This window comes from Alosa pseudoharengus, unplaced genomic scaffold (assembly GCF_046254945.1).
Source record: "Alosa pseudoharengus isolate Yale_2024_CS ecotype anadromous, Long Island Sound unplaced genomic scaffold, YU_APseudo_1.1 YU_APseudo_1.1_scf_2, whole genome shotgun sequence".
Lineage (NCBI taxonomy): Eukaryota > Metazoa > Chordata > Actinopteri > Clupeiformes > Clupeidae > Alosa > Alosa pseudoharengus.
The window spans coordinates 25,054,183-25,075,884 of NW_027468663.1; the positions used below are offsets into that span (position 1 = coordinate 25,054,183).

Consider the following 21,702-nt stretch of genomic DNA (forward strand, 5'->3'; position numbering starts at 1 on the left):
TCCCAGGTCGTACCTTTTCTCAAGCGTCAACCTAAAGCAGCTTTTTAAATTTTGTACAGGATATCCATGGCAAGGAGGTGTCAAGAGAAAACCACCCCTTGGAACATGAGGACATCCGGCATCGTTGTGGATGGAGGCATCATTTTGGAGGAACCTTGGTCTGTTGCACAAGGCTGTGCAGTGAAGCCAGAGACTTTCTAATGAGGAGACACAGCACTCAAAAAATCCTCCAATCATGTGTTGTGAACTCGGTGCTGGAGTAAGGTTGGTGTCGTGAAGCCTTGCGCACGCGCATTTCTGCCAAATAGGATGCCCGATGAGTGCCAAAAAAGCATTGCATTATGGCTGCCGAGTGCAGGGACTTGCCTAAAAGGACTTTGGTGAAGCTAGGGGTCATATACACATTGAATCAATGTTGAACTCTTCAATACTATTACAAATTCATGCAAAAAGTTGTCATTCAGATGGATGGTGATAAGCTCCTACCCAAGGTTCTCAATCTTAAGAACCAAATCATTAGATGGGCAAGTGGGCCTCTTCTCTCTCTTCCCTGCTGTCTCTCTCTTTCTCTCTCTCTCTTTATCGTTCGTCCTCTCTCTCTGCACACTTTTACACACACACACAGTCATGATTGACTTGATTTGAAAGATTCAATAAATGGTTGTGAGCCTTTCTTTCTTTCTCACTGTCTTTCTCTCATTCTTTCTTTCTCACTGTCTTTCTGTCATTCTATCTCGGCACATTTACTTACACACGCACGCACACACACACACACACACACAATCTTTCACTGGTAAGGTGTTTGGCTTTGGTCAAAGGTTCACAACCATTTATTGAATCTTTCTTTCTCTCTTTTGGTGCTCACACTCTCTCTCTTTGGCACTACTGCCTTTGCTTTTGCTTTGGTTTGAGAGCGGGAAAATTATTATTTTTTAGAGCAAAGGGTCACAATGTGTGTTCATATGTGTGTTTCTGTGTTGAACATTTGTTTTAATAAAGACAGTTATACCATTTCTGTTTGAGATTTAAGTTAATACTATTTAACCTGAATTTGAAGTTTAACTTAATTTTTACCAATGAAATTATATACAAATATTAAGCAAATTCAACTAAATCTATATGGCTGGATGTAGCTAAATTAAATTGAGTGCAAATGGTTACCTAAAAAAAATTAAGTAATTCTTGCATTAGAGAATATTAAGCAAATTCAACTAAATCTATATGGCTGGATGTAGCTAAATTAAATTGAGTGCAAATGGTTACCTAAAAAAAATTAAGTAATTCTTGCATTAGAGAATATTAAGCAAATTCAACTAAATCTGTATGGCTGGATGTAGCTAAATTAAATTGTGTGCAAATGGTTACCTAATACTAATTTTTACTCAAAATATTTGATTGGAGTTTGCTTGGCTTGATTTAGTTGTAACTACTCAATTTAGTTTAGCTTTAATTGCAAGAAAATATTAAGCAAATTCAACTAAATCTATATGGCTGGATGTAGCTAAATTAAATTTAGTGCAAATGGTTACCTAAATAAAATTAAGTAATTCTTGCATGTCATTTTTGTAATGACGGCTAAACCATGGGACAGGTATACATTAAGCAAAATAAAGCAGGAAATGCATATATATGCATAATGTGTGCATGCAGTTCATTAGTTCAGATAACATTTAATTCATATGCATGATTTTTTTAATTAATTTTTGATAAATAATGTTTGAGATATGGCACAATATGTGAAAACTCTGGTTGCGGACAACACCAAAACACTGATATTGTACCATAAAACACCAATAAAATGTGTCTAAATCATGAGTAGGAGCAACCATTAAAAAAGTCTAGGCTTGTTTTTCTTTATACTAATTAGTGATGCTAAACATTATTAGATTTAATGTGTTTTTAATAGAATTACACCCTGTGGACAGAAATAGGCCCCAATTCTGGGAAATACCCATTTATAGTCATATTTTAATTGCGTTTTTAATCGGTCTTAGTCTTGTTTTAATCTATTCGTATACACTTTAGCATTAGCTTAATTTGTTTGTATTTTATTGTGCACTAATTGCTGGTTGATGTGTGAAACAGTTTACTATTTATCTATTGGGATCAGGCAGACAAATAAGTAATTGTAGAATGCCAATAGGCCTACTTATAAAATAACATAGCATGTTTCCTACTCTTGCCATGACTTTAGGTTGTTGATCATGGGTTATTATTAGACACGTGATGTATGTGTTGTGCAGGACTGTGGTCTTTTTTGTCCACTCCTTGTTGTCTCCTGGTCTGCTCTGTGATCTGCATTGCTGGGATTGTTAGGCACAATGCTCAGGTATGTATGGATGTCAGTGTAGCTCATAGTGCTGACTATGCTCTATGGTCCGAGAGGTTTGATTGAGCAATGGTGTGATTCTGTTCTTTTATTATAGCCGTGCCACTACAACCGTGCCCCAGTCGATGTCTTCCGCCCCTGGACCATTGTGCTGATGAAGTCAGGACGGGCACAGCTGTTTTGCTTTGTGTGTTTTGCTTCCATGCTGGTTGCAAGTTTATGTACTGTATGTTCTTATTTGTTTGTTGATTTGTGTTTTGTTTGTTGCGGTGTCCCATCACTCTGTTTAGCTTACTGATTGGGTGGACTAGGCCAAATGTTTATTGTAGGGAGATTAAATCACTATGTGTAGTGATTCACTGTGTTGTAATATCACCCCTCCAGTGTGTGTGTGTGTGTGATGCACTCGTGTTCTTGCAACTCCTTTCCAGTAAATCCCAGCTCAGTTATTCCAAAAAGGGTGGCCAGTTCCGGGGTGATTGCCGGTTCCTGCCTTACTTGTCTGACTTTTTGTGTCTGTTAAAGTCTGCCTCTGTGTGCATGGACACGTATTGTACGTGTCCATGGACTTATGTCTCTGTCTTTTCAAAGTATAACAAATCTGTGTGACCTATTAGGTTAAGTGGGTGTTCCCTTGGTCCCTGTAACTGGGGTGGCATAGTCGACTATAAATTGTCCGCCATGCAACATATAGGAATTGTGTACTTTGTCCACCTCTGCTGACAAGTGGGAAAAGGTACCGGTACTCCCCACACAAACCTCAAGACTCTAGCACCATAACTCTACTTAACTCTACCACTTCCAGATCCAAACATTTTTCAACTCACTAAAACTGCACTTTAAATGCACAACCACTTTACTAGTTTTTTAATGTTGGATCTTGCAGAGCACACCCCTTGCCACCTTCTGCATGAGGCTATTCAGCCAGCAGTCTCCTCTCCTCCACAGTCTCCAGAGCACCTTTCTCTATCTGCCATTCAGCCCACCTCCTCTGGCACAGTAAGTTTACAATCACAGATTGCCCTTTCGGTCAGAGAACACCCAACTACCAGCTGCCAGAGGGCAAAGCCTCCTTCTTATGATTTGACCAGCGAGGACCGTTTTGCTTTCATTAAAGAGAAAGCAGTGAAGAACATGGGGACCAAGCAAAAGCCTACTACAGCAAAGAAAACAGTCAACTAGGACACAACCAGGCAAGTCAACCAGGACCTGTGTGCTATCTGCCAGCACTCATATGGTGACTCAAAGGATCCCAATTTCCCCAATCCACAGAGGGCTGGGATTCTTGTGAAGTCTGTTTCCGGTGGTTCCATGAAAGCTGTTCAGAGGACAAAGGGGTGATTGATGATGATATTGCCTTTACATGCAAAGCTTGCCTGTTTTCAGAAATGTAGCCAAATGACTTCTGCAGGCAATTTTTTTCTCAAGGTTTGTGCAGGCTGTTGTTTGTTATCTGCTGTTTGTTATAAGCATTTGTTATACTTATGGAGTGAAGTTTGGGACTCCTGACATTTGGGACTCTTGACACCCAAAGTTAGGTGTCGAGTCCCAAATGTCTTAAACTTCACCCCATAGCCACTTTTTTCCCTCCCCAAAGAGAGAGGCCACTTTGGTACTGTAACAAGCACTTCTTATTACATGTGTAGGCCTACCAATGATTTAGGTACACACAAATACATTAGAACATAAGTATGTTATATTACATATTGTTACATAGGTTGTTACACTGTTGTTACACACAAGGACCCCGTAAAATAGTAGCCTACCCTTGTTTCTTATATTGTAATATGCAACCATTGATATACTGTACCTTTAAATATGAGTTTATAATAAATGCATCAAAACAAATGGTAAAATTACTGATTTCCTTTTCAAATATACACAGGGGATGTGTTAAATATCTCGTGTTATAGGTAGGGGATTTCACACTAGAGGGTGACACGGGAATCAATTGTCGCTCCCATCCCATCCTGAGCCCACACAAATAGCCTACTCCCGTCATATCCCGATCACGTGACTGCAAAAAAGGTTGAAAAACACTGGTCTAAAGCATTGGTTCCCAAAGAGTGCATGCGTGAACATGATTAACGTGGGCCCCGCCAGCCCCGATCTGCACGCTGCAGCCAGGGATTTCTCAACAGGGATGCATTTACTAAAAACTTTGGGTACATTGCCACCTTCTGGTGAACAATGCAAAGTGCATATAGTAAAAACGACACACGCGCATGCTTCTAATATATATATATATATATATATATATATATATATAATATAATATATATATATATATATATAAGATATATATATAACTTTGTAAAACATTAACTACAAAATGGTTAGATTTGCATAATTTGCATAATTTAATCAAGCTAATCCACCAAAGTGCGCACTGCATGCTTTGTCCAATTAGCGTGCGTGCGTGCGTGCGTGTGTATTATATATTGTTTTTATTAAATACATAATGTAGTGCGGTGTAGCTGAAGTGAATGAAGATATCTCAATCACCCTCATTAAACAGATCTTGAGGCAGGAGCTGTATTTCAGGATAGCGCGCGCACAGGAAACAGAATTTCCTCATTCCACACCGTGTTGTATAGCATAGAGGCACACCCATAGAGGAGCGAGCGTTCAGTAGTCAACGTTTGACGTGATGAAGCGTTGGGTTGCTGTTCTAAGCGTTTTCTACTACAGTGACGACCACGAATCGGCAGTCAACTCATGGTGCATCTCTTTGAGGGGAAGCAACAAGTCTCAACCATGCCAACAAAAGGTAAGGACAACATATTACTTGAAAAAGTGTTCATGGAGTGCAAATGTGATCAAGTTTCATTAATATGATTAGCCAGTGATTTGGCATTTAGTATTTCGCAAATCCAATGTGTTGTTAGCAGCCAGTGCACCAGCAAGTTTCCTTATAATAATGCTCGTTCAGACTGCGCGTAATTTAGAAATAAATATTCTATTCGTTGTTTGATTACAAGCCTATGTGAGTTAACAGAATGGTCAAACATTGCCCCCCAGCATATTTTTTTATAACGGAGACCAGAGAGTTTATGCTAAACCCGCTATCTTCAGCAAGTTACCAAGGATGTTGCTTACATTGTTGCAGAATGAGCTCATCCTCATGTCCGAAAATAACCTTTCTTTTCACGCGTCTAAGAGGTTTGACGAGCTTGGGGCAGCGCACTTTGCGTTCATAACTTATTTTGCGGTGACTGTACTGCCCATAAGATCGGAGGACAGTGGACCCAGCCCACAAAGAAGTAAGCATAAAAGTAGTTGCCTGATAGACAGGTGTTGGCTACTTAATGTGCTCTAGTGGTCCATGTAAAGAGCAGAAATCCTCACTTCGTTCACTCCTCTCTTCAGAGACAGTAGTACTAGTAGCCTAAGTATCACATTATGTGATGTAGAACGTTTATTTTGTCGAGTTTGGCCTGGGGCCACTTTACAAACATTCAATTTGCACTCAGCAAGAGCAGTGCATGTATTTCACTTTTCTTACATTTGTTAGAGATATGTGGTTGTGGAAAATGGTGGGTAGCCACTTGAGCTCAAAGACCAGTGGACACATGTTTGGAGTCATCGGTTTGAATGACAACCAATTGTATACACATGAGGACTAGTTGCTTTAATAGGAACAGGTCAGTGTGTCTTCATCATTGTTGTTGCTTGCAACTTATTCGAAAAACAAACAAAATCAGAGAGCAATGCATGGGTCCCACATTCGTGGAAATCCTAGTAATGAATTTTAAAGTCCCTCATTATACTCTTCCATGGATGTTTCTTTGAGTGAATTTCTGCAACATGATATGGTTTCCACTTGAATCAAGATAGCCAACCAGCCTATTGGAAAAGGCATGACAAAAGTTGTTTAGATTCAGTGATTAGGCCCAACCTGTGAAGTAAAGTACTGAATGATTTGGGTTGTTGAAGGTCACAGGAACTTCAGTAATAGTCAGTCAAAAGTAATGGAAAAGCTCTGAAATGTTCTCAATGAAAATGAGTGGTGGTCTCTAAATGGTCTTGTTTTTGCCCTTCCTCTGGCTTGATATTAAAAAGGAATTTTAGTTGTCAGGTTATCCTGTAACTGCTTCTGTGTAGGAGGATCCGAATGATGAAATGCACAGCTAACAATCCTCACAGATCCCACTTTAACAACTTTGGAAACAACAGGGTTAATATGAACTGACTGTGGTTGTGCTAGTATCTGTTGACTAGCCACACAAATCATAGCCCTTGGCTACTGGCTCAATGGGAACGGTTGCTGTGGTTTCCCTTTCCCCTTTCTATGCCAGGTAAACAAAACAAACACTTGTGTCTGTGATGAAATTCAATTCTCTAATAACATTTGTAATTGAGGTATCATTGTTATATTCATTTTATTTCGGGCGAAACACTTCACGATGTAGTCACAATAAAAAACTCCTACCTGTTTTTCGTTATGGAAGATTGTGTAATTGTGAATCCCAGCAGAAGTTAAGGGCTGATGGTACTCTGTGCAGTGTCTGGTGCCCCACCCAGCGTCTATGGGTCCTCTGCGTAGTTGGGGAGTTAGCACATTCCACTTCTGTTGGAAGGCCCTGGCCCCCATTGTTGACATCAGGAAAGAGTGATGTCAGAACAGCCTGAATAGAGGAAAGGGAACTCTCTCAAACAGTGATTTGCCTGGCATGGAGACAGTACACACACCAGAAACAATCCTTTAAAATGGAAGCCATTATGCAAAATGCCCAAAGTGCAAACTTTTATATTTACTAGACACCAAACAAAGGAGACCTTTTTCTTATAACTATTACCATTTACCTTTGTTAGGAATTGAGAGGTTCAGTGGTAGTAGAGTGCATGCCTTTTGTGAGTTACCCCTGAAGCAGAAGTTACCTTGAAATACAAACCAGTGAACTAATTAGTGTAATGTGCAAACCTAATGCTTAAGACCAATAATATCACAGATAGTAATTATTGATAATAAGTAATGTCTTTTAATTAAACATTTTGTCCATATTTACATTCTGAACTAAAACTCTGAGGGACTTTAAGCCCTGGAGTTGACAGACTTCTCTTCCTGGAGAGATGGACTTCTGATCCCAAGCCCTTTCTATCGCCATGCCAACCCTCAGACTAGCAACAACAGTTACGAGGGCAAGGCAATGTTGCCAGGCGCTAGGCCCTGTTTGCTTCCCGCTGAGGGGGTAGAGATAGCAGATCCCTCAGGATCACGTTGGAAAGGCAGAGGCGAGATAGTCTTTTGATTTCATATGAAATGAATAGGGAGGTGTTATCACTGTATTGCCCCTAGTACAGAATTGTACAGAATTGTGTATCAATCTAACACAGATGTTTACTAAACACTAACAAATTCTGTCCTTTTTAGGTATAATGCCACTCTTGGGTATTCTTCTTCTGTGCCCGCTGCTACTGACAGATGGCAATGAAAATGACTGTGAGTGTCCTGCAGCAACAGTTTTGTCCGAGTTCCCCGTCAATGTGGCAGGTGGAGCCTGCTGCCTCAACTACTCCGGCTCTGACTTCAGCCACGTGCAGTGGGAAGTCTTCTCGTCTCACCCTGCCCTCCGGACCCTTGACCTGTCTCACTGCAACATCAGTCAGATCCACCTCACGCAGAAGGGGGACACGCCAGCCATGCTACAGAACCTCTACCTGGGACATAACAGCCTCTCTGCCCTACCAGAGGGCTTCCTGACCAACGCCTCAGGTCTGAGGGTGCTGGACCTGAAGATGAACCGCCTGGAAGGGTTACCAGAGAGCTTCCTGGAGGGGTCGGAGGAGCTCCAGGAGTTGGACCTGAGAGGGAACCTCCTCACGGCCATCTCCAGCAGCCTCCTCACCAGACAGGGCTGGCGGCGGCTGGGACTGTCCCACAACCCCTGGGCGTGCACATGCTCTCTAGTTGAGGGGCTTCAAGGTGACGGCCTTCACAACAGCACCAGCGACAGCAGCAGCAGCAGCAGGCTTGCGGACGCGGTGGGGAATCTGACCTGCGCCTCCCCCCAGAGCCTGGCTGGCCAGAGCGTGTGGTCTGTGCGGCGGACGGACGTCTGCGCCCCGCCTGGCCTCACCGCCCTCTTCATCCTGCTGCCGCTGCTGGTGCTGGCCGTGCTGGTGCTCTGCTGGTTCTGCGGCCGGAAGAGGAAGAGGAAGGAGAGCATGGCCTTCGGCCTGCCAGGAAAGAAGGGCTCTGGCCGAGGCGGCCAGCGGACGGACTGCAACGGGCAGCGCTGGCACCACCACTCCAAGCACGCTCCCGGCGGCGGCGGTGAGCTGGCCGCGCCCAGAGAGGGCAGCAAGGATGGCATCATGAAGAACCAGCTGCTGCTGCGCCCCTCATCCGCCCTGTTGGGCAGCACGCGGGACATCTACGAGGAGGTGGAGATCCGTCTGGGCTCGGTGGAGTCCCTCACCCGCCCGCCTTCCTCTATCTCCACCGAAAAGCAGGAGCCCCAGGAGCTGGGCAGCAAGCCTGACCTGGAGACCGTGAGCGTGACGGAAGTCATGAAGGACTCGGCTGACCGGGAGAAGGCCTACCTGACCCAGTCCACTGAGTACTATAGCTTGGTGCCAGGCATCGAGATCGAGGACTCTGATCACGGCGAGTATGAGAGTGTGGATCTGTCGTGACCCAAACCAATGCCAAAGGGATTTGTTTTCATTTTTTTGTATGCAGGTCATCTATTTTGACGTTCTGGTCAAAGAGCTGGTTGTATTGCATTGGAGGGACCAACCAATCTCTGGGAATTTCGTCCAGGAACTGGAGCAGCATAATCCTGTCAGTTGTTCCGAGTGAACTTCGGAGTGCTAATAAGGAGTCTCCACTGTCAGGGCAGCATTCCAGGCTGCAAGGGCTATTGTTTGGCCACATTCAGAGTGTGAGAACTATTCATCTGAGATTGTAGGTAAACTCATAGTTAAACCCTAAAAAACACTGACTGACGAATGGTGAAATGAAACACCTTTCCTTATTCTGTTCCTTAGAGATACTGCCAAAGTGTGGAGGTCAAAATATGTATAATATTGAATGTTTTTTTTTAATGTTGTTTTGAACGCATATCTACTTTGACTGAAGTTAAGTGTGTGAGGTAATGGTGCTAAATGGGATTTATTACAACTACCATTGATGTCAAGATGACCAAACCATTCCACTGTGCCTGATTTAAAGGAGGTCCAGATTTCTGTTATGTAAACGTTGTAGGAAAGCAAACCTGTAACCAACCAACCAAACAAGCAAACAAAAATCTTTGTGCTCTTTCCTGTCCAGTAAGTGCTGTTGGTAAGGACAGGCACTATAGGATGATGTCATCTATTGTTTTAGAAGCCCAGCTCACTGCCTGTCAGCGGACCACTCTTTCCTGTGGAAGATGGGTCCCAGGTCCTCCAGCTTAAGAGCAGCTGCATCTGTTCTGATATTCAAAGCCGTGTGTGAAAGATAAATGCTGAAAACAATGGCTGTTCCACTGATACCATCTGAGAGATGGAGAATGTGCACACCACATCCGCATAGGTTGATAAGGCAAGTATTAATGAGAGGCTTAACATATATGTGTAACGTGAACACACACTCAGGGGGCTTTGAAAATGAGATTGGACACCACATTACAGTGACCGATAGTTGTACAGGAGCTGTGTAGAACCAGTTACATTCATGCAGATGTACCAGCAATGAAAAACCGCAGACCTAGTTAGAACACATTTGGTGTGTACAGATAAGATCTGTTATGTCATCAGGTTGGCTTTGCAAAGAAGCTAAATTAAGCTCATTTGAATGCTGACAGAGAAAGAGAGAAAGATGGACAGTGACATTCTCAGGGGTTGCAGCCTAGTCAAATTTGTTAGGCGTATGGTCCACATTTCCAACTGTATCTCTCTCTCTCTCTCTGACACCAATGCACTGTTTGTAGTGGATGTAGGAGGAGAAAGAAGAACCACTGGATTTGTGGCACATGTGTAACTTAATATACACAAACCCATAGCAATAATGCCATTTCTCTTATATGATCTTAATCAATGGGGTAAGACTTCACTAATGCTGACTTCTAATAGCAGTGATAGCTTGAATGTAAAGGGTGATATGTAACTCATGGCCTTGTGGATCATTTATTTTTTACCAGTCCTGTCCACTACCATTACTTAACTCGCAATGGTGTAATTCTTAACAAATATGTCTCAGTTAGAATGGCATACGTCTTGAGCTACAATGTTGTGTTTTGAGTCACACTTGTTTAGTAGTCTAGTTTAAATGAATTAATTTATTTCTGCATTAATGTTGCTTTTTAGTTAATAGTATGTGACATTTTCGGTTCAATTCTGGTCAATTAGATCCATAAATAGAGGAGTCAATACAGGGACAAAATACAAACAAGACCAAAGTACACAGTATGTAAACAGTACAAAGGGAACTGGTTCAAATGTCTGTTGGCACTGGCTGATTGTGGAAGTATTTGGTGCAAGAATATTTATTGATGGCTTTAAAATAAATTACTTTATATGTTTTTCTTTGTGAGACTTGTACATGATTGTGTCATCAACTGCCATCCATTAGTAGGCATTTATCAATACTTTAGAAAACTTGTTGGGATGTTTTTTTTATTTTACCGCCCTTTTCAGAAGTATGTTCTTCAAATCAGTCAAGTTTATTTGCATCAGATGGACACTGCTCCATGAATTATTTGATGTGAAATTCAGAAGAATGCCATTTGCAGGCACTCTCCAAAATCTTTTGGTCTGGGTCCACCTACCTCCACTATATGTACCCATAATGACTGCTGGTGCTCACTCACTCACTCACTCACTCACTCACTGTGCATCAGACAGCCGTGAGGCTAATCTCTGATTTCAGTCCATGTGGGAGACTGCAATTACAGCATTAGGTTACCCAGTCACACTGAGCAGCGTCTGGGCCCTCTTCCCATAGCGGGCCGGCACCACAGTTCACCAGCCACACAGAACACATGAAAGAGCCCGGAGGCCCAGCCTGAATACTGCTCTGTTCCGGCAGCGACCACCTCCAGTGAGGTGACCTCTGTCCGCAAAGGAGGAGAGGAGGTGCCCCAGCATCAGCATGAGTGCACTGATCCAGGTAGACATCTGAGCGTGAAAAGCCACACTTTTCACATATGGGTGTGACTGTGGTGGCTGCTGTTGAATTTCTAGTTTAGCAGTGGAGTTCCAAGGCCAAAACACCCTGCTGATAGATTTGGGATGTATTACAAAATGTCGGTGTAACCCAGGTCAAAGTGATGACAGCATTACAAAACACACTCTCTTCACAAAGCTCTTCATGCATGTTTATGGAGGCCTTCACAAGGACTGCACACCAAGGGGGCTCTTTTCCCACATCCGTTCCATTTGCAAAGCTTGTTATGGGATTTCCCTTAAAAAAAAATCAGTGTATGCAGTGGTCACACAACCAGTGTGTCTGCAATACATCAGGGCTTGAACTGTTGTCGATGTTGCAAGGTACTTATAGCAGAGTATCCTAACCACAACACTGCAAGTTAGAAATATCTGTGTTTTCATATCTGCATGCAGCAAATGTTGTGGAGTTTGAGTTCTTAATGTTTGTAATAAGTTGTACGGTACCCATTTCATTAACGGTGGTATAAGAAGATCTATTACTGACACAAACTACAAAACTGCTCTGGACAAGTAGGAGGAGTCAGGGTGGGACGTGTTCCACCCACATTCTTTCCTAGCCAGACAATCAGGCAGAGATGATGTAGAAAGACCCACCACAGAGAAGTGATTTAAAACACAGTGTACACAACTAAAGTGTACTCTGATCTTGACTTTTGATTGAAAGACTGATTTTACACTCCTACATGTGAAGCTTTTCACTGCATCCAGGTATTAAGATAAGTAGTAGTTTAGGCCATCATGTATCCAACTTTCCTACTCCCTGACACACACTGCACATTATCTCAATCTAACTGACCTGGCCCTTGTTTTTACATCCTGCACAAAATCTCTAAACAATGTTTCTATTTTAAGGTTGGATAAACAAATAAGCCCCCACAAGGCAGAGTTTATGCAAGCAAGGCCAGGCCGGCCTCTGGAATCCACTGGGATTGGAAGTGGAGGAGAGAGAGAGGCAAGGTCGCCACCTAGTGGAGATGAGCTGTACTTGTCAGCTAAGCTGGACTGCCTCTCAGTGGCATGTAATGTTATGGGGCATTTTTGAGGGTCCTGTCATCCTGTAACTTCTCCTCTAAAACTTTGCTGTTCTTCCCATTTCATATTATATAACATTTGAGCACATCAATATCATCCGTTATCTGAACTATCTAAAGTCTGAAGTCTTCTGTATATTGGGCAATGTAGACATACTGTATAACTGCAAATAAATGTATCTCACTTGTCCATATCTGGACATTGTAAACAAAGTCCTAATGATGATGTCAGGATAACAAGACAGGCTAACAAGGCAGGGTAATAAAGATGATTTAGAGCAGTGTCTGGAGCAGGTATGTGCAGACCATGAGAAAAACAAACAGCTCGAGGTCAAAACAGTTCTGTAGAACATGCCAGTGGATTGTATAGTGTCGTCTGATGACAGTGTCCATTACTGATGAATTATCACAGCCATTAGACTTCATATGCCTCAGGGATGAACTGGAACTCTCTCTACTTCCTCAGGTGATGTCACATGCAGCCAGCATGAGAGCCTTTCAGGAGTCTCAAAATTCCAAGGCCACACCAATGTTTGTGAACAAGCTTTTGGGAATTTCACATTGTCGACTTGGCCTACCATCCAGATTATGCAAAACTATACGCTATATAGCAATATTCTATTATATACTGTCATTTTGCTTTAATACACCTTTTTGGATGTGTGTCACATCATTTCATTAAAAAATACCTAATTTTTTCAGGTTCATCATTCACCTACATACATTTTGAGGACAAATTCAAGTGATGTTGACTTTCTTTTTTTGCACAAGCAGTTCCAGTCCAGTACCTCCCACACTACCAACATTTAACCATTTTGGATAAAATGTTACCAGACTATCCAGTTAAGTGAACAAATTGTGGTACTCAATTGTGAGAATCATGTAATTAACATATACTCCTGGGTGTTCATGGTTCTCAACTCATAAATCACATGGAGGTGGGTTATTGCATTCTGAATGAGAATATAAAAGGAGAAGTGAGAGGTGGCTCACCTTTCTCATAGGACAAGTCAACAGGCACAACAGGTAAGATTACTTTTTTTTTTTTTTTTTTTAAACATGATACTCTAACATAAACATTTCATAACACTACATGCAGTTCATAGGCTATATAATCCCATATGTCCATAACAAAATGTTGTCATTACAATTTATCCAACCAGTTTTGAACATTAGCGGATGAACACATTTCAGATTATTTGATATTTTTTTGTGAAGTCTGAAGGTGCTGAAGGCATGTGGTGTCAACATTCTTAATTTTATCACAAAGCAGTGACAATCCATTCAGATCTTTTAAACATCAAAAATATTATATTATCATTTACAAAACTATTTATCAGAATGATTTTCAGACAAATGTTCTTTCAGTCTTCAGTCTGTTGGTCTTTTCCAAGGCCCTGTCATGACAGTCTCCTACACACTTGAGGTGGCAGATGCCAGGTTTGCTGGCTTCTCTAAGCTGCTATTTCGCTGGAAGGGCAGCATATACAAGTTGCTCTACAAGGAGTTCATTGTCTTCTGCCTATTATACAGTGCCATCAGCATTGTATACAGGTATGTTACAGAAACTACTAGATCTCAGTCCACCACACCAGATTGCTGGACGTGTTTCCATTTATGAAAGGTTTGGAGTTTTAATGAGTTTCAAGTTCACTATTTTAACCATCCTTAATCTGACAGGTGCAGCCTTAATGAAACACAACAAACATTGTTTGAGAAAACTGCACTCTACTGTGAGCAGTTCTCAAATTTTATCCCCATGTCTTTTGTTCTGGGTATGTTATACCGTCACTTATAAAAGTCCATCAATCTCCTTGAATCAACATTTTGCTTGTTCATATCAAATAAGTAGGACTATAGGCCTATGTAAAAAGAATTATATAAATACATTATTTTAGTATAGAAAATTTAATATAATAATATAGGCTAATATAATAACACAATTTAATATAATAATATAGGCTACTGTAGTTTTTTAGTAGACTTTTACCATTTCATTATTTGATTCATTCAGTTTGAACTTGTCTGTCCCAAGGATTTTATGTCACACAGGCATTTAGCCGCTGGTGGGGCCAGTACACAAGTTTCCCATTGCCTGACAACCTGATGATGGTGGTGTCAGGTAATGTCCACGGTGTCGATGAGAGGGGGCGTCTGCTCCGCCGGACTCTGATGCGGTACGCTAACCTGTCCTCCGTCCTCATCCTCCGCTCCATCAGCACGCGTGTGCGCAGGCGATTCCCCACGCTGGACCACATTGTGCAAGCAGGTCTGAACCACCATCACCCTTTTACCAATAGACCAAACTAGGCCTAACTGTCTGTAATCAGGGGCGATTCTAGACCTAGAGCTTTGCTGGGGCACAGGCCCCCAACTCCCAATACATTAAAAAAACCATTTAAATGTGCGCGCGATATGAAATAAATGGCTTTTACGTCTAGCCCCCATCATGTCCTCATCCATTTCTTGCCTGTCTCTCTCCTCCTCCTCCTGCCTGGTACTGGACTGCCCAGCCTGTGCTCTTTCTCCCCTCTCTTCTTTTTGACCTTCTTCTCCTCCTCCTTCTCCTCCTCCAGCACTTTCTCCCTCAATTGTTGTAGCAGCCACTGCAGCAACATCCAAACACATAGGCATAAGTAGGCCTACTGTATACTCAATTTAATAGGCTTTCCTACACAAGGGAAGCTTATTTTTAGTCAAAATTGAGATATACTTCCCTCCCAGGCAAGGGTCCTGTAGTCATCCTGGCAATACTGCAGTTCTTTGTAGCTTAAATAGCCTACTAAAGCCTTCATACTGACTTTTGGTGATAATTTGCAAATGTAGCCTAATAATCTAATAATAAAATAGATTATTATAGGCTACATTTACAAATGCAGCAAACTTATTTAAGTTTGCCATTAAACCATTGATCAAATCACAGCACTGGCTATTACCAGTATAAATGTTACCTTTAAGGTGGGCAATTATCATACCTCCCTCGTACTCCTCATCTCTCCTCACTGTTCCTTTCCCTCTGCCTCTGTTCAGGAAGAATTGTCTGATGTCCATCTCTGAATAGTTTATCAGAAGGCTATGTTTAGTTTTACAGTAGGACAGCTTCACAAACAGTATAGGCTACTTTTACAGGACTATAAATCATTATTAATTGTCCGCATGTGTGCATGCAGCCTACACATGGTGTGAGTGTGTGTGTGAGGGACAAAAGCACAAGCTGGTAAACTGTTGCTAAATGTAGGCTACGACGCTAAGCATTGAAAAACAGATGCTAATTATGTGGGCAACATTCTCTAACAGCAATCAACTTGTCATTTTTTCTGTCAAACAAGTTGTGAATTTGTTGTAACATTAAAACGGGACGACTTACTCTGTGCTCAAAGTAATATGACGAGCTCCAGGACGAAATACTCGGAAGAATCATGTGAACGATTTTCATTGGTTCTTGCGTTCAATCTTACCCAACTACAGAGGTGCTATTTCCTGATTGGCTATTATGGCCCCTTTCTTTTTCCTTGTTTTTTTTATTGGCTGGTAAGTGACAGGCTCGAGTCATGACTAAAGCCACGGAGATGCGCTCACTCATGAATGCCGTTTCCAGCGAGAGCAGCGTTAGAATTTTACTGGGGCACTGGAGACTTTTACTAAGGCACGTGCCCCAGTGAATAAGGTCTAGTGACGCCCCTGTCTGTAATGTGTTCATATACTGTACACATGCTGTGTGCTCTAAAAAACTGTGCTCTTGGCCTGGGACAGGCTTCATGACAGAGAAGGAGCAGAAACACCTTGACCACTTGTACTCCGATTTCAACAAATACTGGATGCCCCTGACGTGGTTTTCCAACCTGGCCGCTCAGGCGCGGGAGGAGGGCCGTGTGAAGGACGACATCGCGCTTCGCTTGCTCATGGATGTGAGTTATTATCAGTGGTGTTGACAGGAGGGTGATGCATTGGTAGACTTTGAGACCACTTTTGTCTTACTCTCTTCCTCTGTGTCACACAGGAGCTAAATAAGTACAGGGCAAAGTGCAGTATGCTATTCCATTATGACTGGATTAGCATCCCTCTGGTCTACACCCAGGTCAGCAACTTCTATCAAGTTATAAATATCTGAGCTCATTTTATTTTATTTATCCTTTATTTTTACCAGGTGAGTCCCACCGAGATCTTAAATCTTTTTCAAGAGAGCCCTGGGATGTAATGTACATGACCTAAGGGAAAGAAGCTCTCACCTGCGTCTTTTAAACCCCCTCAGTTTCCAAACTCTTGTCTCAGTATAGTTGAGTTCAGTTAAAGATGTCAAAATACTCCTTTTTCTCTCTATTCTTATTTCTCCTATGTGGATGAGGACAGGACAGATCTCATATCAAATGTTTTTTTCCCCCTGTGGGTTCATTGCTAAAGATCATGCCACCAAAATATATGTAGTTTATTATGATGTACTCAACACGTTTGGGAAAACTGATAAATGTATAATTTATTTACAGGTGGTCACTGTAGCAGTTTATTCTTACTTTGCTTTCTGTTTGATTGGACGCCAGTTTTTAAACCCAAAACATAAATACCCTGGTCACTCTTTGGACTTGTATATTCCGGTTTTCACATTGCTGCAATTCTTTTTCTATGCTGGCTGGCTCAAGGTATGTGAACTTCTCTTTACATAATAACTGTCCCAATTGGTATTTGCAACCTCACATAAGCACTTTCTATCAGGTTGGGGAGCTCATCATCAATCCATTTGGGGAGGATGACGATGATTTTGAAACAAATCAGCTCATTGATAGGAACATTCAGGTACCCTCTGCATTAATAAAAAAAAACCTTGTCTATTCACTCCAGATGCCTTTCCAGCCGTAAAACCCAGGGCATTGAGTAAGGAAAACTCCCTTGTTTATACCCTGTTATAATCTCAGAATCCCCTGCTTCTCTGAAGGTGTCAATGCTGGCTGTGGATGACATGCACAGGAACCTTCCTTTACTAGAAAAGGACAAGTATTGGGTGGAGAAGAGCTTCCCTCTTAACTCAGACGAGGCACTAAAACCAGCCTTCATGGGTTCTACCTACGATATGAGGTGCTGACACAGGCACACTGCCTTCCGAGTACACACAAAAGATCTACAAACATCCAGTAAAAATGTAATTTTCTCTGGGTCCGTTTTCAGGCTTATTGGGGAAGAGTCCTCAGATGCCAGCATACAAAGCCCTGTGGTCAACAGATACCTGCCTGTCAATGTTTGGCCTCCCTCTAAACTCAAGAGACGCAACAGAGTGAAGTTACTGTGCTTCTCAGGAAAGGAGTCAAATGCTGGAGATGAAGAGATTCACTGCAAGACACCTATAGAGAGTGATGTGCAGTTTGTCCAGGAAGGGGACGGCATAGGTCAGACATATGCCAAGGAACAGGATGCTAAGCTGGACACTAACGCAGCATGAACACTGCTCACATTTAATCTTGTTTGTGCAAGTAATTGTTTTATTAAATCAGCTGTTTGATGCCACCCTGAACCAAGTCTCCACCTAAGCAGAGTAAACTTCATGAATAAAAACGTCAAAAACTCAAGGTAAAATAGATATATTTAATGGGTTAAACGTGTAGACCAAACACCAGGCATACTCCGGATATAAAATTCAGGTAGGCTACTGTTGTGATGTTAAGTCATTAATCTAGGAGGTAATAACCAGTTTCAGCAGCACGTATGCAACTGCCAAACTTTCTCAATCCTCCTTTCAATCAGGGTGTAACGAAGAAAGCTGCAACTTGGGTGCCACCAAAACATAATTACTACATCTCCCATCCCAAGGAAAGGTATAAATGTCCAACTACACAAAAAAAAAATGAGTCCCACCACATTTGTTGTAACTGTTTACTAAACCAGCTGATTTTAACTGGCACGCGTCCTCAGCCAGTTAAATCAGGTAATTATTAAAATCAGCTGTATTAAGTGCACTAACAGAAGGCAGGATGCTGAAGCCGGACTTCCACAACTCTGCAATTAGACTACTTGATAAGCCTTCCTGTTTATATATCCGACTTAAAACCCACCTCTGTATAGCAATGCAGTACAAAAGGCACACAAATACCAGATAATTTTCTTCTCTTTTTTTAATGGTAGCAGTATCAAACAGGGCTGTACATTTATTTGCCTTTCTTGGCCTTGATCTTCCTCAGGTAGAACTCCAGCTCTTTACCTTCCAAGACGTAGCCATCAGCTCTGCCGCACTGTCCAGGTCTTGAGGCAATGCAAGCTGAATAGTGAGAAACAAAAAATAGAATCCCAAGTTAAAATCTTAAAAGCTTTACATTACGCTACAGTGATTTTTGTACATCTTTATCAGATATGTAATAGGCTCATCACTGGTAATCAGTAGCAGAACTGGTTAAGATATCATCATGTGAAAGACAAAAGAGTCCTATGCCAGTCATAGCTACAACTTACCAAGCAGTTTGCCCTGCTGGAACTGCTCATCCAAGAGGGGACTGATTTTGCACGTTTTCTTGCGTGTGTCATATTTTTTCTGGGTCTTCTTGGATCGCTTCTTGTTAAGGATCTCCTCCTCCTCAGGACTCTACAAAAGATGCATTTTTAAAAAGCCAATGTCATTAAAAGTAGCAAAAGTATCACAAAACTACAATTGGCATGATCCCATGCGCCAATTTAGTCTTTCTCAGCCCTAAAACTCATCACTAATATTCAGTAGCAGAACTGGTAAAAGGTTTTTCATCATTGAAAGACATTTCCCAGCATGCCCCAGAAGCAGCTCATAACCAAATGCCAGTTTGATTACAGCAAGACGGGCACAAATGCAGCCTTGGACAGAACTCAAAATGGCACCACAAATTATATAGATGCTACTGGGCATACTGGCTTAACCACACTGCATCCCACAACACTAACAGCAGCAACGTCAGGTTTATATAGGCCATAAAGCACATACCAGTTTGGCACCCTTCTTGCGTCCAAGAGGAGTGACATAGTGGGACTCGTACCACTGCCTGAAAGGAGTGCTGTCCACAAGGATGATGCAGTTCTTCACAAGAGTCTTGGTTCTCACCAGCTCATTGTTGGAAGCATTGTACACCACATCAATGATCCTGGTCTTGCGGGTGCAGCCTGAAGGGTGAAAGTTTGAGGACATAAGACTTTGACACCAAGCGGACTTAAAATGTGATCACAAGGTATACAACATTGACCCAAACAAGCATGCACTCAGAACTAATGCTTTAAACGTTCCAGATTGTCTTTCTCAGCCCTAAAACTCATCACTAAAATTCAGTAGCAGAACTGGTAAAAGGTTTTTCATCATCGAAAGACATTTCTTTTTTTTAAGCATGACCTCAGCAAGCAAGAGGCCTCATCAATGGCAGACCAATAAGCCTCAGCAGACACATGGCAAGAAGCATCACTTACATTCTGAGCCCCATGAGAAGTTGCCGACATCCAACCTCAGAGCACGGTATTTCTTGTTCCCTCCACGGACCCTCACCGTGTGGATGCGGCGAGCTCCAATCTAGATGAGAACAAGCTCTGTTAAAACGGCATGCTTCTCATTTGGAAAAACAAATGACCATAATATATCCATGACCATGTGTCAGTGTAACTATGACGAATCCTAGCATGGGAAGGTCCAAAACTTTGACCAAAACGACCAAAATAGACCAACCTAAGGACGTGTTCTCATCACCCACACCATCAAGGAAGACCTCACGATAAGGCTGTTGCACGTGTAGAGATTTACCTTTGTGTTTGCGGGAGGACGTCCGAGTTCATACTTCCTCTTCTTGTGGACGGGCTTGCGTTTGCCACCGGTCTTACGGCGTTTGTGCCAGTTGTCCCGTGAGATACCTAGAGAGAAACATAGGTATAATGAGCAATGCTAACGACACCATACACCAGTACACTACTTCACGAGCTTGAGTGGTCAGTTCTCCAAGGTGTTATCCGCACAGTATCATCGGATTCCGCAATGAGAATCATCATACACTCAAGCATAGCATCAGTTTACCACTATCAACTTTAGCTATACTCCACACTAGCCTCGGAGGAGAAACATTAGCCAGTGGAAATTACCTTCCAATCACAAGTAACACGTCATATCAGCTGACTCTAAACTGCATTCCACGTTTGTATAGTTCTTAACAAAAATGAGCTCAGACTGCATAAAAAAACTACTCGATTTCTCTGAAAACGTGGTGTCACGTTAGCTAGCCATCTAATGTTAGCTACGCTGATAGGTTACAATATCTTGAGCTGGTAAATTCAGATGTTCAACGGACTAGAAAAAAAAAAGCCGCCAGTTAGAATTTGACAGTTTCTACTACAGCAATTAGTAACACATTACTACAGCACAATTTACACATCTAAGAGGAAAAGCACAATCAAAACTATGTACCCCATGAGAGCAGCCATCTTGAAACATGTCAGCAATTACTAGCACGGAAGCTTATCAAACAAAAATAAAAGACAAACTGGTTTCATCGCTCAATATTCCTTCAGAACACCTAACATTAGACTACGCAAATCTTAACAAAAATACAATAAGTACAATTTGACTCAGAAGTATTAGATGGAGATGGATTGAATGCACCTCCTGGCAGCGAAAACACGTACCCATTCTCAGGCGCCGGCTAGAAAGAGAAATCGCAAGGGCTCATGGGCAAGTTTCAAGGAACGACACACCGCGAGAAAACACGAGACTTTGTTTCATCAGCACTCGATAGATCAGCTGAGGATCTGTTAAAAGTGTACATTGGTGACTTTTTAACTCAACACAAAACACATAGTAATATTGCCTTATTTTCAGCAATTTCAGAAGTGCTGACAGGTACCATACGACTTCACTGATTGTGTAATGACAGGATCAAGTAATAAGCATTGATGCGTTTGGGTATTGGGTAGGACAGCAGGAAGTATACCGTGTATTGGTTCTACCTGTGTAGGCTAAGATAGGCGATCTCACTAATTATCCAATGTATCTGTCTAAAGAGCTGTACTAATTAAAATCAGCTGGTTTAAGTGAATGGCTGGAACCAGTATGTGGTAGGACTTTTACTTTCTGAGTGAAGCTAGATTTTTCCACCTCTGGTATCTAGCCAGAACTGTTGTCACATGTTCCCTACCTCCCCGACCCAACATGTACCTACAATAAATGGAAAACGTTTTTTGTATTATTCATGATAAATGCAAACAACG

At 42.0% G+C, this 21,702-nt stretch overlaps 3 protein-coding genes and 4 non-coding genes across 7 annotated transcripts; 2 read left to right on the forward strand and 5 right to left on the reverse strand.

Annotated features, from left to right (window-relative positions):
* The first annotated feature begins 4,964 nt into the window (after positions 1-4,964).
* Positions 4,965-11,084, forward strand: LOC143134137 (uncharacterized). Its single transcript, XM_076294279.1, has 2 exons — positions 4,965-5,099; positions 7,704-11,084. Exons 1-2 carry the CDS (start codon positions 5,048-5,050, stop codon positions 8,966-8,968), a joined length of 1,317 nt encoding a protein of 438 aa, XP_076150394.1. The 5' UTR covers positions 4,965-5,047; the 3' UTR covers positions 8,969-11,084.
* A 2,831-nt stretch (positions 11,085-13,915) lies between these two features.
* best4 (bestrophin 4) lies at positions 13,916-17,944 on the forward strand. Its single transcript, XM_076293185.1, has 9 exons — positions 13,916-14,067; positions 14,194-14,288; positions 14,549-14,782; positions 16,267-16,421; positions 16,514-16,591; positions 16,998-17,150; positions 17,224-17,304; positions 17,444-17,583; positions 17,674-17,944. The coding sequence occupies exons 1-9, from the start codon at positions 13,916-13,918 to the stop codon at positions 17,942-17,944; spliced, it is 1,359 nt and encodes a 452-aa protein (XP_076149300.1).
* Positions 17,945-18,148: 204 nt separating this feature from the next.
* Positions 18,149-18,237, reverse strand: LOC143135792 (small nucleolar RNA SNORA47). The gene has a single exon (XR_012989224.1). It is a non-coding gene; the product is annotated as a small nucleolar RNA SNORA47 (small nucleolar RNA).
* A 359-nt stretch (positions 18,238-18,596) lies between these two features.
* Positions 18,597-21,179, reverse strand: rps8a (ribosomal protein S8a). Its single transcript, XM_076294280.1, has 6 exons — positions 21,121-21,179; positions 20,249-20,355; positions 19,921-20,020; positions 19,448-19,623; positions 18,949-19,078; positions 18,597-18,757 (listed from the first exon to the last, which is right to left on the reverse strand). The coding sequence occupies exons 1-6, from the start codon at positions 21,122-21,124 to the stop codon at positions 18,648-18,650; spliced, it is 627 nt and encodes a 208-aa protein (XP_076150395.1). The 5' UTR covers positions 21,125-21,179; the 3' UTR covers positions 18,597-18,647.
* On the reverse strand, positions 19,174-19,242 carry LOC143135779 (small nucleolar RNA SNORD38). Its single transcript, XR_012989210.1, has one exon. It is a non-coding gene; the product is annotated as a small nucleolar RNA SNORD38 (small nucleolar RNA).
* On the reverse strand, positions 19,753-19,821 carry LOC143135780 (small nucleolar RNA SNORD38). Its single transcript, XR_012989211.1, has one exon. It is a non-coding gene; the product is annotated as a small nucleolar RNA SNORD38 (small nucleolar RNA).
* On the reverse strand, positions 20,096-20,201 carry LOC143135781 (small nucleolar RNA SNORD46). Its single transcript, XR_012989212.1, has one exon. It is a non-coding gene; the product is annotated as a small nucleolar RNA SNORD46 (small nucleolar RNA).
* Positions 21,180-21,702: the final 523 nt, after the last annotated feature.